The sequence below is a fragment of the Ammospiza caudacuta genome, chromosome 9, assembly GCF_027887145.1.
Source record: "Ammospiza caudacuta isolate bAmmCau1 chromosome 9, bAmmCau1.pri, whole genome shotgun sequence".
Classification (NCBI taxonomy): Eukaryota; Metazoa; Chordata; class Aves; order Passeriformes; family Passerellidae; genus Ammospiza; species Ammospiza caudacuta.
The window spans coordinates 23,495,239-23,516,015 of NC_080601.1; the positions used below are offsets into that span (position 1 = coordinate 23,495,239).

General features: G+C 40.5%; 1 protein-coding gene across 3 annotated transcripts in view; it reads left to right on the forward strand.

Annotated features, from left to right (window-relative positions):
• Window positions 1-3,511, forward strand: part of IDE (insulin degrading enzyme) — a 52,952-nt gene extending 49,441 nt beyond the window's left edge. For all 3 annotated transcript variants that reach the window (XM_058810325.1, XM_058810321.1, XM_058810324.1), the window contains exon 25: window positions 840-3,511. In XM_058810325.1, coding sequence (XP_058666308.1) covers window positions 840-935 — 96 coding nt within the window. In that variant the 3' untranslated portion in view covers window positions 936-3,511. The remainder of the gene's footprint in view (window positions 1-839) is intronic.
• Window positions 3,512-20,777: the final 17,266 nt, after the last annotated feature.

A 20,777-nucleotide genomic window follows, 5' to 3' on the forward strand; every position in this document is an offset into this window, starting at 1 on the left:
ATCAGATAAATCAGGTGTCAAGATAGAGATGCATATGCATCAACAAATTTATCATCTTTGTGTAAAAAACCCAAACAACCCACCAACCCCAGAGCAACAGCAAAACCAACTACTTGGTCATTTTCTTAAAGCTTAAAATATTAAAGCACATTCCTGTTCATGTGTTTATTTGTGGAGGAAACAACTTGGGAAATTCTATTCATACAAGTATTACAGATTGCTCGGTGGCTGGATGGGACAGCACTGGGTCTTTTTTGGACCTTCAGTGACTGTTCTTGAAGGATGGCAGTGTTTGTACCAACAGGTGATTAACTTTTCACAATGTGGTAGGTCTGTGTTCTTCATCAGAAGAACATTATTTCACCTGTAAGGTGAAATAATTCCTATGAGCAGAAATTTCTGTGTGAGGATATATTAGCCATTATGACTGAAATATTAGAAGCTTACTTTGTTACTACATCTAAAAATAATAGTACATAGAATAGCTATTGTGGTTAGGATCTCGGTCTGATGTTCAAAGGACAGGTGGGGTGCTCTGAATTAGAATGAAAATGAAAAGATCAGCTCTGCATTTATGGGAGATTTTGATGTTGTTAGCAATGCAGTATAGCTGTTTGAATGATATAAATATCAAACTGGTTGTTCAGTAAGAAATAACATTGTATTTTGGAGGTTCCTGTAATAATGAAGTATGAATCACTAATATTGTAGAAAAGAGCAAGGCAGGTATATTTATGTGTAGCTGTAGCAACAGTTGAAATGAAAAGCCACAAAGGAATTTGCCACTTTTCTGATTGAAGATACTGAGCAGACTTTTTCTTGCATGCACTTTTTTGCAGCCAAGTGTGATTGAAAATATGACAGAATTCAAGCGCAGTCTGCCGCTCTTCCCACTGGTGAAACCACATATCAATTTCATGGCTGCAAAACTGTGAAGAACCCCAATGGATGAAGAAATGTAAATGATCAGTACTGACATGGTTTCAGGGGACTTTGTGATGAACAAAATTATTAAAGATCATTGGGATAAATGGTTCTGTTCATTATGAAAGTCCCAAATTCCTCCTTGGTTCATTTGACATTAGCTGTGTGTTAGGGATAGAGGATATATAAAAATCAGTTGTGGTCATGTTTCATTTATATTACAGACAACCTGTTAAAAACCAAAATCAACTGAAACAACAACAATAATAAAAAACTTGTAGATGCAGTATATTTTTAAAATAACATATCCCTTCAGAATTTCATTTTGATGAAATAACCCTCCAGAGCAAACGAAGTTGCTTGAAATGTGCTTGTTACTCCTGAAAAACACCATTCAGTATCCCAATAATTATCTTATTGGGATTTGGAGGGGGTGAGATAAGTAAGTCCTTTTTGGGATGGGGTCAACAATTTTTCTTAAAAATAGAGATTTTCACATTTTTTTGAAGTGACGTGTTGAATGATACTTTTTTAATTGATCCTTAATGCAACAACCAACATATTTTCTATTTAAGTTTTATGAAGACCAGTGGGGCTGGAAGAAAGGAAATTTGACAACACAGTAATAGGTGAGAGAATTGTCTTAATGAGAATAATTGAAGATAAGGGCATGATTTTAATCTTTCTATACAAATTTGGGGACATTTTATATTAAAACTAGTAAAATGCTGGAAACACTTTATTAGTGCATCTTATTTTTGTTACCAAAAGTGTTGTCCCAGTCTCTTGATACCGTCAACATCCTGTTCAGTTTTCTAGCATTACTGTGAACTGTCCATTTGGTATATCAAATACTTTCTTTGGTGTCATCTTTTGTTTTCAGTTGAATATGTGCTGATGGAGAACTCAGTCTGTTTTGCCTCACCTGTTATGTTGGGTCTCAGTCCAGCAAAGCACTCATTAATGCAAATAACTTTAAACACACACGAGTTCTTTACTCAAGAACAGGTGCATGTCAAATAGGGGCTCTCTAATGAGTCAGATACATCATTACTTTGATTCTTGTCTGGGTCCTTCTTGTCCTTCAGGAAGGTGTTTGGGACAGTGCAGTGCTGGGGTAGCAGTGCTACAGCACAGCCTGTGCTTCAGGTTACATCACAAAGGGTTTGCTCCTGCTTCTGGGAAGAAGGCAGAACTCAGAAGGATCAAGAACTATGCTGAAATGATGTTTATATATATAGATAGATATATATATTCCATAATGTAGTAAAATGATAAAACAATATAAGGTGTCTCACCAACTTTACTGACTTCTGCAGAGTGGTCTGTGCTTGGGACAGCACCCAAACAGGAAAAGGCAAGGAGCAGGAAGTTCTCCTACCTGTGTAATACATAAAAGAGAGGGCACTTAATGGGACAGGAGAGAGTATGTAAAGCTCTGAAGGTGTATAATCTGCTCAGAGGTGTTAGTGAGAATCTGCTTCTTACTAAAAGAGCCTGCAGGTAATGCCCTGATGGGATGGGCATGTGTGTCAAACATCAGAATCCTGGTGTAATCAGTGGGGCTGTTCTGTGATTGAATCAATGTTGGTTCTTACACTGGCTTAAGGCCAGATTAAATGAATGCTTGTCAGGGAAAGGGCCTTAAGTTGGGTTTGAGAGTCTCTTCTAATTGAATAAATATGGTGCATTTAAAAGTTGTTTCAAAGGTTAATGGTACATGTTTCAGTATTTTTTAATAAATTTGGTGAGAGTTTGTGATGTAACCTGTTGCCAAGGAAGGCCACTAGGCATCTTTTTTAGCCTGATGAAGAGAAAAAAAATAAATACAGTCTAACAAAACCAGTAAAGATATCTCTGCTCACATTTTTCATGGATCCTTCTCATGAGGCTTTTTGCCCTCTTGCATTTCACTTTTGTTTATAGTTTTCCTTTAGTAAAAGTATTTGTATTATATATATTAAAAGATTTGACAACATATTATAAAAATATATATTTTGGGATTTAGTATCTAAACATACCACTCTTATGGTGAATATAATGAAATGGCTCCTATTGTGTGTAAAAATAAATATATATATATTCATGGAAGTATTATCAACTCTTAACAGATTATATAAATAAATTGGAATAGTAGTGTATCTAACACAAGCTAACAAATCATGTTTTCCAGAGGAAAAAACGTATACCCTCAAAGTTCTGTGACTGGATGTGGAAACCCATGGAGTTTTCCAACAACTCTTAATTGCTTTTAAGTGTTCTCCAGCATTTTACAGTTTCTGAGTTTGATATAGCAGTAAATTTTGATAAACTCAGGCATACTAATGGGTTCATTTTAATGGATCCAAAGCTGCAGTGTCTACAAGCAATAAAGAACTACCTAGAATACACTGTAATTCAATTTTAGTGCTTGTTAATTAGTTTATGTAAGAAAACATAAATTATTATTACATAACTGTAATTTTTGCAAGTGCTATTTTAAGCAGTTGATGTGGAATTGGGTGCATGTGACACAGCCAGTATGACAGAGTGCTAGAGTTATTCTGTTTACAATAAACAATCTGAATTTAATGTTTGGAGTTCTTAATTTGTTTCATTTTAATTTTTGCATACTGGTAATGTTACATCTATCAGTCTGTGCATGCTTTTTATTAGACATTAAATGGGATTTTCTGCTATCCAGCTGGACTAGTTTAGGCCAAATAGCATTGCTGCAAAAATGCTCCCAGGCACTTCTTGGGGAGTTTCAGAAAACTTCCCCACGTGGCATCCCACACCTCTTAGGTAGATCCACCTTGTTGCCCTCTAAGTGTATGAAAAACTTAGTAATATAAAGGTAGAAATATTTGCACAAGACAGAATTTTAATTATTTAATCTGAAACTGTAAATTTAGGGCCTGGCTGCAGCCAGACTGAATCTTGCCTAGTGCAGCTTTACAGTGTTGCTTTGGAGAAATTACTTTGCCTGGTCATTTCCTTGGTTCTGTGCACACCAAAAGATCACATTTCAGAAGGTGAGGAGTGTGTGATTGTTATAGTAGTGAATAATGTCAGTTCTGGCAGCATAAAGATAAAAGTCTGAGGGGACTCCTTGAAGTAATAATGACAGTGAGCAGCATTAAGAGAGACAGGTTCTGTCCTTGGCACTGGGAAGAGTGTCTGGTACTCTCAGGGGAGAAAGAAATTCCAACAGCCCACCTGGAAAATTACTTGTCCCAACACCAGGGCTTTGTCCACTCCCAGTTGTTAGGGGCTGATACAAATCTTGACTTACTGACTTTACTGTCTTTTAAAAAATCAAGTTATCCAAATCTACTTTAACTAATAGTATTAGCCATAAAAGAATGCTTGAGCTTGTTCAGATTATTTAAGTGCTTGGATGTGAGCAGCCCTTATTGATAACACATTCCACAGTGTAATCATAGCATCTGGAAAAGTGTTACACACCTTTTTAACTTCATTTATTATTACCTAGCTCTTGTTTTAAAACAGGATCAGCAGAATTTTACCTTTTCTTGTCTGCTTAACTGGTTAGTGTGCTTTTACTGTAGGTCTGCTGTAAAGTGAAAAACCATTATCTTTTACATTTTTGTACATTTTTCCCATGTTCTTTCAGTAGGTGACCATTGAGCTGACATGGTCATCCACAGTGACACTGGGGCCTTTGCTTGAGCTCATACCTAACGTGAAATTCAAATCCAACTCTGAAATATGTGGTTTGCAAGTCAGTTTTAAATATTGTTGCTAGTACAAGGCACCTCTGGGTATTTTAAAGCCAGAAGAGATCAGAAAGTCAGGCCCCTTTTGTACCTTGGAATTTTAAAAGAAGCCTGACTTAGATAGATTCTGCTGAAAGGCTTTTATTTGAAACGTTTCTATTTACCATTCAAAGAATAAAAGTTACAGTATGTGTTGTGGGTGGAATATAATGGTAATAGTGGGTGAAATTTGAATTGCAGTTCAAAGGAGCAAAGTGTATAAGGCCTAAGGCCCAGGAGATTGTCACAATTAAATCAACTTACTTGAACTAGCATCTAAAGATAATTTAAGAAAAATATTTATGGCTTTCTAAATTAACATTTCTAAGCCCCAGTGCAGCATTAAAGGATGTAGACATCACATTGATGAGCATTTGTTTTAACTTTTAAGACTCTGTCTTTAGTGGTGCAGTGCAAAATTCCCCATTAAATCCCTTGGCTGTGCAATGGGTGGGGGAAGATACAATGGATGGGATTGCTCCAGGTGCAAGGAGTGGCCAGGCTTAGCCTTTGGGAAACTCCAGAGAGAGCCATCCAAGTTTAAATCCTACATCTTTCTGGGGATTTGCCACCACTTTACTGGGTGTTAGATGTGCTTCCTTCTGCATCAGATTTCCATTACAGATTTTCACTGTCTGCTCAGCTTCCTTTTCAAAAAGGGAAGCAAGGAATTATGGTACTTCTGCAGTGACTACCAAAGACATGTAAAATTTTACTGGGGCAGCAGCTGGAACTCAGGACCTTTCCAGCCCTCTCCCCCACCCATACCCAGAGCTGGGTGTCCTGTGGTTTGTGTGGGCTCAAACACACATCTGCTCTGGTGGGGAACACTTACAGAATCAGCTCAGGTTCCACAGAGGGGAGTGAGGCAATCCTCTGTTAGTAACCTGGAAAGTGGGAAGAACAGGCTAGGGAAGAATCTAATAGAAAATGGAAATGAGGGTGATGTTTTGGTAACTTCAGCTAACCACTGTGTTGTGTCTAGAAGAGCATATGTTTAATATGAAGTCTGTTGTAAAGGATGGACTCCTGTGATGGCAGAGAAGGAAGAAGAGCTATTTGTGAGTTCCAGGCAGATGTAGGAGACCAATACTAGTGCATTTTACATGGCTAAGGCTGAGTCATTTCAGAGCATGTGCAAAAATGGTATTATGGGGTATTGAATGTAGAAAACCTGGGTGTGCCAATGTCAGTGAAAAGGCAGCCCTTTGAAGATGTAAATTTTAGGTGTGATGCCTTTTAGTGTACAGAGATCTTAGAAATTTTCTGAGTAATACTAAAGGTGGTGCACTTGACAAGACAATGTTGGAACTAGTTTAAAATACCAGAAATACATAAACATTTCACAGTAATAGTACTCAAAAATAGTCTTTTTTAAAACTTTCCAGCTGGCTTTGGAATCAAGTAAGTTTAGCAGGACAGGTTTTAACCAGAATAATTATTTGTAGATGTATGTGAAAGCCAGGGACGTTCACAGGCTTGGAGCCCATCAGTGCTCTGGAGTCAGTCAGCTGCCAAAAGCACCTCCTCCCTGTATCCCATTGGCATTACAGTAACTTTCAGCCTGCTAACAGTTCTGCAGGGCCTGAGGCATAGAAGTGTTTTTAACAACCAATTTCTTAAAACCCATTAGTCCAAGTGAAGTTATTTGTTTTGACTGGGAGATACCCATATCATGCACTGGCACATACCTGTTAAGGGGGAGTTTCAAGAGTCTGAAAAAAATCTATGCAAATAATTCTGTTCACAGTTTATTTCCAGATAAGATTGTAGGAAGAGAAAGTAATAGTGACAAATGTATTTTAGGAAGACAGGAATCTGTATGTATAACTGGATCTGTCATCTCCACAAGCTGATTGTTTAGTTCTGCCACTCTGTGTGTCACCTTCAAAGGCAGAGATGGCTGCTGCTCACCTCACCTTGTGTGACATCTCCCTGCCAAGGTGAGGTGAGCAGACACTGCCATTGTCACACCAGCCCAAAGTGTCCCTGGTGTCCCTTTAGCACTGGCACACACTGTGTGCAGGCACCATGCATGTGCCTTTGGATATTTTTTCTGTGATTAGAGTTTGTCTTCTAACCCTGGGAAGTTTTACCCATGAAGTTGAACAAAGCTGGCACCTACAGTATGTCCAAGCCTGGAGAGCCACCCTGGGCTGCTGCTGGAGCTCAGCAAAGTGGGAGGTTTAAGCAAGTGAAACGATTGCAGAAATAATTTGAAAGCAGGTGCTACTCAACTGCAGCAGGAGACATCTGCTGATGTATGCACAACATGATTCTATTGCTGTGAATAAGCTAAGAAAAATGTACCTTATGCAGCCTTTCCCTGGAAGTAGGAAGAGTAGAATATTTAAGAGTAGAACGGCTTGTAGGCTCTGTGTAATGTGAAGAATGCATATATAAAGAATGCTTGTAGTTTGGATTGTCCACTTGAGTTTAAATGTCAGTAATTGTTAGTTTAAAGATGCTATGAATGTGAAAATGCAAAAGATTGTATTAAGCTCAGTGTATACAAAGTGTAAGCATGAGTTGGGCTGCCGGCCCACACTGTGAGCCACTTCATAAAAATGATGTTGAAATGGAAGATAATGCATATGAGTTGCATGCCATTTTGCACTTCTTGTCTGATAACCATGTCTGTCTGTCATGTCATTGTGTAAAAATTATAAATTCTTGGGAAAAGGGGTTGTGTTACTGTGTGAACTACCAATGCACAACTGTGGTGCTGTACAGCTAATAATAGTATGTGTTAGGCTTTTTTAAAATGTTGAATTGAGTAATTTAGAGTGAAGACAAGACCTTCATTTCAGGACAGTTTGTAGTGTCTAAATAGTCCTAAGTTTCTTTGAAAGCAACAGAATAAAATTACCAGAATTTCTCATTGACTTTATTAGTTCCACATTTTCTACCCAACCAGACACCAAAAAAATAAAGGCAGTTGAGATAATTGATAACTAAATCCTTAAGCTGGCCTGACAGCTGGAGTAAATGTGTTGCCTTGTGGTCTATTGATGGCCCTAGATTATGAAATATGTATATCTTAACAATGGGTTTGGCTGCATTCTTGGCTAGTCATTTTAAATAATCTTAAATATTTTTTGAATAGTTAACAGTCCTGGAAGTCTTGCAACACTGATGTTTTTGTTTTAATGTGGAATCCACCTACAGGATAGAAATATTGCACAAGTATCTATGTAGATAGATACATTATTTCTTGGATACAAATAATCAGATAATAATCAAATAATCCCGCATTTTCACAGATTGTTGGACTGAGCTTTAATTTGGCAATGGTGTCACAGAGATCTGTGGCAGAGATGTTAAAAAGATGCCAGAGGATCTGCCTTGCTAATCCCCTGCAGCCACCATACATCATGCAAGCAAAACAATAATGTCTGTCTACTTTTGTGAAGTATGCATCTGTAGTGTAATGAATCTGGCACTTTTTCTTAAGCTGAAGTAAATAATATACCTTCTCAAAACTGTGTGGAAAGATTTAATAGATCTAGTTGACCAACAGCTCAACAGAAGCAATTGTTCAGAAAATGGACTGCAGCTCAAAATCAAAGCCAAGTGTCAATTTATGTGTATAATAAATAAGACTGTAAGGGATAGCACAGTTAATAAATTATTATACTTAGGCTGGTGGCTATTTCTGGTGCACTGAACGTGCTGAGGTGCCCCCAGCAGCCATACCAGAAATGTCCTGGCAATGCCATGCACAGTCCTGGTGCGCTGGCATTGCAGGAGAGAGTGCCCAGTTTGGGGAGCTGTAATGAGAGTGGGGAGCACTGCAGCACCCACAGAGCCACAGCAGCTCAGCACTGTTTGTGATGTTCCTTCCTGGTCCTGAAAGTGAGAATGGCCAAAGCTCTCAGGAGAGGAGAGTGATCCTGCCTTTACTGGCCCCTGGCAATCTTGGATGCTTTGGGCAAGTGTAAAGCTCTGCTCTTGAGCAGCAACTCCATCAAATCACATCTCCTTACTCAACAGGTCTTTCCTTTGGCTCAATTTAATGTCACATGTTACTACCTTTTTCTTGTCAAAAAGGAAGTTTAATATATCTCCTCTTCTGCAGTATTTATAGTGCATTAATTAGAGCTATTTCCAACCAGTTACCTGTGCCTGCAGGTAATGGATGTGCATAAGTATTTGAAATTGCTTGTCACATCTAGTTCTTCATCTTTGAAATGAGCAACAGAACTGGATGTTTTATTTATGGTGATGCAAGAGAGTGAAAGACCTGAAGTATGAATTTTGGGGTCACTTGTTGAGTCTTTAGAGCTGGCACTTCCCAAAATATTTTTGAAAGTCAAGTAGAAGTGACTTATTGGACAGTACATTTTGAACTCTTTAGTGCCATTTTTATAGTAATAAATAAAGGAGCAGGACTGTAGGCTTAAATTTTCAGAGGAATGTGCAAGTTCATGATGTAGTTGTACATATTCAATAATTAGTTCCTGCTGTTTGACCAGGCTAGGGTAAGGGAAGACTAGGAAAGGAAGAATTAATTTTTTGGGGTTGGGTTTTTTCTTTTGTTAGATTTTCTTATCTGTTTCAAAGTTCAGAATATGCTATGCAAGAAAATAAGTAAAATCTAATATCTTAATTTTTAGAAAGTGTAAAGTTTTTAAACAGGTATATTTTAATTTTTTAATGAGAAGCTTAATTTTCGTTGCTTGGAAAACAGCATATACTTCAGAGTAAAAACGTCAGCCTAAATGATATACCATGAAATAAGAAGCTTTTGTGGTACCTTTCTTTCACACTGTAATTAAAATTCTTCTTGGTGCTATACATACAAGGTTTGCTGTTCTTCCCTGTAACAATGTGAAGAGTTGTGCATCTCACCATTATGCATGAAAATTATTTCCCTCGTTCCGCAGATGAAAATCGTGTTTGTACGATTCTACAGATAAAAACCCAAACGGAACTTTGAATGCTTAATCAGAGAAAATAAATCATTTTAAATCGCAGAACTGGTCCCGGTGTGTGTTTTCTAAGGAGCAGGACAGCGTGACTCCCTATCCCCGCTCGCGCTGCCCGTGCCCCTCGCTCCCGGCCTTCCCAAGGGTGTTCCAGGCCGGGGCTGCCCCGCCTCTGCCTTCCCCTCCCGCCGGGGGCTCCGTTTGTCACCGCCCCGGCCCCTGAGGGCTGCGGGTGCCCGTGAGTTACCGGGGCCGTGTGGGGCAGCACCGAGCGCGGCCGCCGCTCTGCCCCGTGCCCTTCTCTGAGGGCAGAGCTGAGCGTGCCCAGGAGGCTGTGCTGGGCACTGCTGGGCACCGCGACAGCTGCCACTGCAGGGACACGCATGGAGACAACAGCGGTTTTGCCCACGGAGCAGGTTTGAGGGACAGTGGCGCACAGGCGGCTGAGGGAAACAGAACGGCTCTGGTCTGTCCCGGCGCTTGGCATAATGGGGCCTTGACGGTAGCGTGCTCGTAGCACAGACTGGGAGGTGCAGTTGCCAGGTGTCCCAGCGAGGGAGAAGGGTCAGTGCGGGACAGCTTTCGTCCCGTGGCACGCGGTGACACCAGGCGCGTTATCTGGCGGGGCACACACGGGCCCGTCACGTGCAGGACGCGTGTGCCCGGGCGATAAGGGCCGGGCGATAAGGGGCAGCGAGGGGCTGAGGGACGGACTCGCTCCTGCCTCGCACGGTGACAGACCCACTGTCTTCTCTTCCCGACCATCCCCTTCCCGTCTCCCATCCACGTCCTTCTCCTCCGGCCAGACTCAGTCCTCATCTCCTCAGCCATTTGTCACTTGCCTCCTTCAGCCCATGTGTGATCAACATCCCCCCACAGCCTCCTGCAGCCCCCGGCTCTCTGTCACAGATTAATGCCCGCCAGCTCTCATGCGCTTCTCTCAGTGACGGCTCGGTCCGTGTTGCTAAAGCCACGTTTTATCTTTTGCCTTGGAATAAGATAGGATAAGCAGGGAAGTCACCAAGAGCTGTGGAGAACAGCCTTTTTGCTTTCAGGTCCAGCCATACAGCACTGCAGGTGGCGATAAGGTGCTAAGATCCATCTCTTCTCTTAATGTGGCCCTTAAAAAAACCCAAACCCTTGGGAAACTGCAGTTCAGTTTCATCCAATCCCACCTAAGCACCTCCAACATTCAGATTTTCAGGGTGTTTGGAAGATTCCTCATACTCATCCTCAATTCATAAAGCACACCACCTCAGTCAATCTGAATTCCCCATTCCCCCCTACCATCTAGTTTTCAATTCCCTGCTTCAAACTGTAAGACTGTCAGAGATCTGCTACCATTGCCCATAAAGTGTCCAAACTATGCCAGAAGAACTCTTCCATAGTTGCTCACTGAGGCCACAGATCATGGTGTTTGAAGCTCAGTATGAATCTTAGCAATTGGAAACATGGTCTTATTTAAGGAATTACCAGGCAACCAGGTGGTGAAAGCAGCATTCCTGTGTCAGGTGGAAGTAGAGGAGGAGGACATGGAAACATCTTGCAGAGCTCTGTAACTTAAGGCTGACATGCCCTTGAATGGAATCAAGGGTATGATTGCAGATGTGCAGCTTTTAGATCCTGCACATCTGCCTTCCCAAGGTCTGTATAACAGGCTCCTGTTGGCTCCACACTTCCCAAGGGGGAGCTGTGAGGATGCACAGGCGGAGTGCAGGCACACGAGCGCTGAGGGAAGGGCAGCAGGACGAGCCTTACGACAGCACAAGAACAGAAACTGGCAGCAGCAGCTCATTGCCTGCACACTTTGCACAGTGAGCAAAGAACAGAATTACAGAGCCACAGGCCCCTTCCTCTGTGCTTTGCCATGCAGCAGCACCTTCCTTTTCCCCTGGGTCAGACTTTTCTGCTGGGTGTGAGCGTCCCTGGGCTGCACCTGCTGTGGTGACTCGCTAGTACATCTGCTTGTTTGCACACTGAAAGGATAAACTGCTTATCCTGTTTTCTGTAATTCTGTCACAGAGAGAAAAAGCTCATCTGACTGGTTTAACTTAAGGGTAAATACAAGGCAATGTGGTTGAAGGAGATAGAAAATGGAGAAGGGACTCTGAATCAGCTGATTTGTATTTAAAGGCTTTATTCTGCTTGCTCTCCCTTTCTAAAAATAATTTTTCTGGTTTGGAGAAATAATATATAAATGATACCCTGGCAAGAAGTGCATAAAATCTGACAGATGAATAAATTGCACTCTCCAGAGCTGTAAGCTTGAAAAGAACATTGCAGAGATAATGAATGTTCTTGGCTTGAGAGAAATCCTGTCCATTAGAAATATACCTCTCTGAAGATTGATCTAAACTTTTGAGCTTTCAGCTCTTTGAGATTTGAAAAAAAAAGCATTTATTTAATTTCCCATTCACCAAAATTGAATAACACTGCAGTTGGTGATTTAAAATGTTGTTAAATTAATTATGACATTTTGTTAAATTCCCTTTTGTCTTTCCTTTGTCCGTTTTTATTTCAAAGGCCTCAGTAACAGGCCAAGTGTATCACCCCAGTAGAGAGGAGAGATGAGTCAGAGATTTGTCAGCTTGAATGGCCTTAGACCTGCACTTATCCCTGCTGACTACCCAGATGCAAGTCTGAAGTGATGTTACTTGCATCTTAAAGAGCAAGACTGAGAAAACTCAAGCTCCCTTGCTCAGCTGTGTTCTGACCTTCTCTGCTCCAGCCTGTCATGGCAAACAGGTCAGATTCACACTCACAGAGCTGTAATACATAATCTAAATCTGGCAGCAAAGGAAATAGTGAGAAGGGGTGAGTGTGAAGGGTGGTTTCATGAGTGACTGCATCAGTCTCATGGCTGTATGGGGAGGATCAGGTGTGTGTCTGCTCCCTCCTTTCCAGCCACCCACCTCACATTACTGGGCCTCAGCCAGGACCTGGCAATGGACAACTCAAACAGCTCCTGCTAGGAAGGACAGTACCAACCATCAGTACCCTGGCTCAGCTTAAACCATGCCCCTGCCCTTGCAGATTTATGGGAAGTCTAATATGATGTTACACACAGTATGAAAAGGGTAGATGAATCTGTTGTTCCAGCATCTTTCTTCATTCACTTTTAAATTCAACCGTGTAAATCTGAAGTCTCCTTAAATTTTCCAGTAGCAGTTCCATGAGTAACAGCATTAGCCATGAATGTACAGCCCTATTTGCAATCCTGGGCACGATTATGGCACAGATTTGTATGACTTTGCAATAAGAGAGTGAAATCTGTACACAAACAGCTGCTTTTGAAGCTGGACTAGGCAGCTGCCTGAGTCAGGCCTCTGACAGACTGTGCTGCCAGCCCCTGCCCCCCCCCACCACGTGAGCTCCAGTGCAGTCATTTGGTCAAAGCTGCATCAAATATTAATGCTTCAGACCACAGGCATTGTTCAGATCACAGTGACCCTTTCACATGGTCTGCCTCAAATCCACCCTGCAAACCAAACATGCTCCCCATACTGAAACAGGAAGGGCCTGCAGCCATGACTTAGAGAATACATGGTAGGAAAGGAAATTACTGCTGAGCTGATGAGAGGCCTGTCAAAGCCTCTTAGGATGTGCTACATAGGTTTGCAACATTTCAAATTTCAGCTGAAGACAAATTTCTCTGCTTTTCTGTATCATATAGCTAATTTTTGTGTCATCCCTGCAATTTTATTGTTCTGTGGCATGATTTACAGCAAGCTATTTATGGGACTAAAATAACTGCCAGCTTGGAGAAAGGACACATTTTCTCCTGTATGTCATGGGGGTTAGAAGACTGTTAGAAGGTTCCTGTCCCAAAATACACAGCAGGATATGGATGCCTGTACAGGAAAGGTGGAAAAATTTGTTTCTTACTCTGCTTTTTGCTGTCTCCTATTCTTGAACAGTTGAATTTTAATTTCAGGATTTTGTATTCTCATTCTGATTTAGGTTTGCCATGTTATATACTCACATCATCAATGCACCTAATATTACAGCTGATGACTATTTTTAATTATGAGGATGATTGCTGCCATAAAAATTTCCCTGAGATGCCATTCTTCATTTAAAAGGGCAGGCAACATGTTTTGCTACTCCATTCATCTGCCCATTGGTGCATTGGAGCAAAATTCATTTCTGAGAAATGGGCTTTTATATTTTTATATTTTATATATAAAATATATCCTATATTTTATATAGGATATTTTTATATATCCTTTTAACACTTCATTAATTTGAAGCATCGTTTGGTTAGAGAGCATATCAAGAGGCTAAACAGTAATTACCTCCCACAAATCACCTATCCTTGGTAGAATAAGTCACCAGTGTTTGGTGGCACCCCCTTCATGATGAAACAGAATGCTGGATTTATGAGGTACAATCCGAACAAAGCTGTTACTGAGACAAATAACAGCTGAAATGCAAGTTTAAACCAATGAATTCATATTTTGGGCTTACAGAGAAAGGTGAAGGCTAGAACAAATATCTGAAGAAAATAGTGCATGCTCATCACCTTGAGGCTTGCAAGCAGATTGAAAAAAGCTCAGCTCAACAGCAGGTGCCCACATAAGGGAAAAAAGAGCCCTTCCCTTAGGAGTTAGTCCTCAGACTAACAACATCCTGCTGCTTTTGAGAGAGGAGTTATCCCTGACACACTGCATTTGCATTGTGTCTGCTAACATCAAGGCTTAGCCCAGGACAAAAACATCATGAATTTAGCAGAAGTACTAATGCAGATAAGTACAGGCTCAGCTGTTGCTAAATTGGCAATTATAACTGGATAGTCTCTCTCCCCTGCCATCACCATTGTCGGTGCTGAAGTGTTGTCTCAGTTCAGCGAGTATCCTGTTTTCTAAGCTCTCATTTGTCTTGTTTGACAGCTTACAGTGATTTTGTTTAGCTGTACTGATGAACTGCTGTCAATGGAAAAAACTCCAACCACCAGAGGCATATGAGGATTAGCCAAAATGTACAATTCCTACACAGTTGGAAAATGGGGAGATTAACTATGAAAGGACTGAACCAGAATATGAGATCAGATCATCTTCTCAGATACCGCATGTGTTCAGGATTGCAAATCCATATCCAACTATCTTTATCTCTGACCTTTTCAAATAACTTTCCAGCACTACTGCAGCTACTGGCAGGAGCAGCAGAAGCCAGAAAAAGAAAACAGTGCTGGCAAATCCAGCATTTTACCTGCTGGGGACCTAGATCTGCTTTCAGCTGGTGCAGTATTCCGAATTCCAGCATCTGCTCTAGGCTTACATTGCTGTGATAAGGAGGGATAATCTTGTTCTAGATATTAGATGAAATCCGAATCTCTTTTTTCCAAGCAGTTGTTACAGTCCCAGAATTCTGCCACAACGCTCTCATTTCCATCTTTTGTTACTCTGCACCCTCTGAGGCCAACCTGGCTTCTGTGAAGTTGTACTGTGGTCTGTCTGCATTGGTGTCAGAGCCTTATAATGCACCACTAGAGGATTTTTTAAACATGAAGTTTGTTCCATAGGTCAGATCAGTCCTAGCCCCATTCAAAGCAAGTTCCAGCCAGCTCAGCTGTTTGCATTTCAGTTCTGCTCTCCCAGTACAGCTCCCTGTGCCCTTGGTGCCTCTGACTGCTGGGCAGTCTGGCTGCAGGACAGGGGCACTGCTGGGCACTGCAGCTGCTTCCTGGCCAGGAAACTGAGCCCAAAGGGTCAGGGTCTCACCCCAAAGACTCCCAACAGCATCCAGCAATCATGTGGAAAGTAGCAATGGGCAAGGTGCAGTAGGATTTGAAGCATCAGGTGGCATATCCATCCATGGCTCATACAGTCACAATTACTGTTTGTGCATCTGCTTGTCCAGGAGACATCATTCCTGAGCTGTGTAACTGCACCTTAAACCTGCTGAAATTTTATCTGCAACAACATCCAGCTGTGATCGATTTGTCAGAGGTGCAGGAGGAATCCCAGTCCTCTAATTGAGAGCTTATGTTGACAGGTGGTTGCTTTGTTTCTGTAGATGGAAGAGGGCATTTGTAGGACTTCTGGGACTGAAAGACCAGATTGTGCAGCTAGAAGTGGCCCTGCAGTCACTGCCTGTAGCAATCACCTCCTACACTTGAGTCACCTGCAGATTTTGTCCCAAGTGGTTCTTCCCAAGCTCCTGCTGTGCAGCAGTGCTGCTCCCTCCAGCCAGTGGGACCCAAAAAGGTGAAGAGAGCAGAACTGCAAGGGCAGCATGGCCAAGGTACCTGGCTCTCATTCTGGGTCTCACTTTTGGTTTGGCATCAGTTTTGAACAAAAAGGCACGGTTTGTGTGTGTGTGTGAGCACGGGGGTCGTGGTTTATCTAATACTGATTAAGTGTTAATTTTTTAAAATGCAAATAGATTTTAAAAGACAAAATTGCAGTACTCAAGGCAGCACCAAATTCACCTGTTAATAAGTATTAGAATTTAATTTCTTTGTACAGTCTCTCCCTCTGCTTCCTTACCTAATGGACAGGGAACATCAAGTGTTGTTACTGTATTTTGATGGCAATACTATTCTGTTCCTTCATAAGTCAATTAGTAAAAAAAGATACTCGACTTTCAAAAAAGGGTTGTTACAGAAAAAAAAGCATATTTTGAAGGCATCTAATTACATCTCAAAAATGCAATCATAAGAAAAGAATTTGCTTTTAGAATCCAAGACATGTGACAATGCAAAAATACACTTCTGGAGTCTGCCTACCATGAGCCATGTAATTGTGGTGTATATTTGACTTACCCTTGTTACATTTCAGCATATTTATTTGCTTTTTGACTGGAGCAGAACTGCCACATGCTGATCAATTCAGCTTGCTTATGCCTTTTGTGCCTCTCCTGGGGTGTGCAATATGAAAAGCCTTGTTGTTTTAAAAACAGAAAAGCACCAACCCAAAACTAAAAATCACCCTCCAAGCTGCACATCATGGCTGATGCAGAAATCCTCCATTTCTCCTGGTCTTGTTCATAGGTCTGCCAATGTGTTTTAACATTGGCTCAGTGGAGGCCATTCACAAGGTGCAAGGAAAGGATTACATTACTTCCCAGATGATGATTATGCAGCTGCCAAAAGGGATGAATTCATCGTAAGCACTACTTTTTAAAAAGCTTTGTTAATTTGCTCGTGAGGACTATCCAGATGCAGCTGATTACCCTGTAATGAGGTTCCTAAATCTGACAGTCTAACAGGCTTTTGAAGGTGTCCAGCTTATTATACAGCATGATTTTTTTATTACTTTTTTTAAAGCTCTTCGTATGTGGATGCCATAAATGGATGTACTCCTCAATAATGAGACAGTCTAAGGGAGGTTTATGGGAGTTAATTAATGTGGTAACAAGGAAAAAGAAGATAACCATGAAAGACACCTTCTGCTTGTCAGCTGGAGGTTTGCAAATAGTTCCTTATGTAACATCTGAATGCCAGATGCAATAAAAAAGGACTGGGCCATCATTTTGAAATAAGAAGCCAGTAACATAAGTTATTATATGCAACTTACAGAGTTTTGGGAGGCTTTGGCACTCTTGTTTCCTTTTCTAAGAATATTCTGTAGTTCCATTATCTGTAAGGCAGAGGTTTATTCCCATCTTGGTACATGGTTGAAAAGACCAAGGCACAGAGAGCTCAGCACAACAAGCCACATGATCCTTGCAAGGCATGGACTCAAGACTGACGCCCGTGCTGCTCAGATTTTTGAAGAGACAAAATTATTTCCCTGACATGTGGGGCAACTTCCATCATCTGCTGCTGGAATCAGCACTAAAATGTTTCCCCAGATGCTATTAGTAAAGCTGGTTTAGTTTTTCTTGGTCCTAATCTGTAGATTAGGGCAAAATATTTCTGTGGGCTGCTAATAATTCTACTCTTCAGTGTTACATAAAGGGATTTCAACACACAGTGTGTGTCATTTAGCTCAGTGAGAACTGAAATGCTGGGGAATGTTATAGACTATCTATGGTCACTTACTCTGACTCTAGCCAGAGAGCTTCTGGCCTCAAGGCTCAGGAAATACACATAGGTTTTCTGTCATTTGGCATACAGTACCCCTATGAAAATGTTGTACCTGTACTTCAAAAAAAATAAAAATAAATGGATGTAATGAGTCTTAGCACTTTTGTGCCCCTTTAGAAAGGAAAATAAAAAATCTGCGTTAAAAAAGGGTCTAAAGCTGAAAAAAGAAATGGAAGCAGCCATACTTTGGAAATCACTTGTGAATTTACTCTTTAATTTTATCTGCATTTTAATTAATCTTTGAAATGAGATGAGAAAAGCAGCCTAATTATAAGTAAGGTGCTGTGTAGCATAAATCCATAGCACAATTCTGTGTCTGCAGTAGGACACACTTGGGGCTTGGTAATGGGGAAGGTCAGTTATATTCTCCAGTACAGAATTTATGCTAAGTGGAAAGCACTTTCTTTTTCACAGTACCTTGAAATTTAAAAACATGCTGAGGTAGAGAATCCTGCTGTTAGAAGATGCCATTTGCTTTTTCAAAAGAAACCAACACAAGAACACAGTAACAACTGTTTTGCATTTAAAAGGTACCAAAAAAATTTAAAACCTGAAATCTTTGTTTAATGCAATTCAAACTGAAATATTTTTATAGGTCACCACCAATTTTCTATGCTCCTCTCAGCAATTCCAAAAGAATTGCTCTTGTCTTTGGTTACAAGAAATCCCACTAGCCTTTCATAGCTTCATGCTAAAGGAATTGGGTCTACGTCTCAGATTCTGTGTGTCAAAATGGCATTTTCTTCTATTTCTGTTTTTATTCCTACACACATCCACCCTACCCCAAATGCCTTTCATCATGTACCTTGGATTCCATAGAGGTAGTGCAGTGCTCTGGATCCAGAGGCAGTTATTGTAATATTTTATCTATACTTAACCAGCATCTGTCTTGGATTAATAAAATAAAATACACAAAGGCCCTGAACCTGAAGTACAAACATATTGGATAAGCAGGACTTTCCTCCTGCACTGTGGTCTTGTTTGAAACAGAATAAAGCAACAGAAATGAAGCAAACTATGATTAGTAACAAACTCTGAACTACCCAAGGGAATTATCAAGGTTAACCTAGAACTGTGCAAGAGAGGTAATGTGATAGAGACCTTCTTCCATCAAGTTAGTCAAACAGTTCTGAACCAGCCACCATTTTGCTGCAGAGAAAAACCCCAAAAATCATTCTTGCTTTTCATCAAACTAAAAATGTTTTAAATTCTATTCTTATACATTCTATCTTGTGTGCATGAGAAGTATTTAGAAAATTAGGAAGGGGAGGCTTTTTCAGAGGTAGCTTCTTGTAGTGATTCATGTCAGAGAAATGACAAAAGCTGACAAAACATCCTTAAACCTGCAGTAAATACTCAGAGCAGTGTGTTCCTTTATCAGCTCCCATTAAACTGCAGCCAAGTGTTACTGACTTGTAGTAAGAGCAGAGGAGCAATTGAAAAACACTGAACACCCCAAACATCAAGCTGTGCATGCTCTATCACAGAGTGGTCTGAAGCCAGGAATTGCTTTTATTTTTTATTTTAAAAGCACAGTACTTCCTCTGGAGGACCACTGCTTAGTCAATTCCTTTTCCATGGCGTAGTCATCCAGCATTAAATGAGATGCCTGCACGATATGTTTTGACAGGTGCTGCTGAGTTGTTTGGTTGAGGCAGTTTCAAGTCATGTCTCATGTTTGCTTTTAGTGGTTCTGGAATGGAATTTTTCTACTCAACAACTCAGTACAGCACCCAGAAATAACTGCTTTATGCTCACAATATTCAGCAGAGCAAAAGCAATAAAATATCCAGAGCATGTGAACAAGCAACTGGCAAGAATGGAAAAAGAGGCCACAGGTTTTCAAACCTTCTGAAGGCCTAGGAGCCATGGCCCAATGGGAAGTTCATCCCCCTGTGCAGAGCACACTTTTCACTCACAGCAATACTTCTCTGTGCACGTGTACTGGGAGCTGCCCTTCTGGAGAGTGAGTTGTGTCACCCAAGTTCTTGAGTAAGCCTTGAAATTAATTGATAAAGCCTATCTGGATTTGTCTGTCTTAGAGAGAAGGGGAGAAGCATCTTCTGTGTATTACCCAATCACAGTGCAGTAATTTGTGCCCTTATGTCGATGTAATGGCAGTCAAGGAGAAACCACGTTACTTGTAAGGGTGTACTGAGAAATGCCAGACAACATTTCATAGTCCCTGTCCTGAAAGCAATGGGACATAAATTGGCTATCAGTGAAAAATACAATTCCTTCAGCCAGTATTATCTTTCTTGATGAGGAGGGATTCATCTATTGCCCAAATCAACGCTGCACATCGGCCAGCCCAAGGATACGCTGTCACTTCCCCACAGTTGTGTGTTACTGGAAGTTGCCCATATTGCAACAGTTCTTTTGCTTTAAATGTTTAAGAAACACATTCCCCTGTATCATGTATTCATCACTACAGAGAAGGAAAAAAAAAGTGATGTCAGACTTGAGTCTTAAAGTAATTCTTTCTTCATCACAAAGATGAAGTCCATCAACTCAAAATTAATTATATAAATATTTAGGTATGCAATAAAACAAAACACTTTCCCTTCAGAAGTTTTTGTTCAACTGACAAAGTACACTAAGGAGTGTAAAAAATATTTATTCAACCTAATTCAACATAACTATAATTTTCAATACTTAAAAACAAGATTTACAGATCAATGACCTTTAACTACTCATGTGAAATCATCTTACAGTCCATACAGTATTTTATAATTGTATTTTTACAATAGCTTTAACTTCCAGAGGAGACAATGAGCTTTTCCATGAAACAAGTTTCAAACCCACTAATTTGCATCATTCAATTCTTTCCATGAGACTTTAAAAAACAGTAATAAATTGCTTGGAAATATATACAGTGAAGACCACTGAAAAGTTGTTTTCTTGAAACGAGGAATTCTGTAAGAAATACATATTATATTGTTTCAAGACTATCTTACAGAGTTGTAGCAACTTTCAGAGGCTGCTACTTAGTTTAGGTTTTATATAAAAGTGAGCCTACTAAGACAAATATAATCAGCAGACTTACAAGGTTATAGTAATTCTTCCATTACAGCAAGAGCCTCAAAAGTATTTGATATTGATTGAGTGTATAATTTTTAACACCTGTATAGGTTTTTA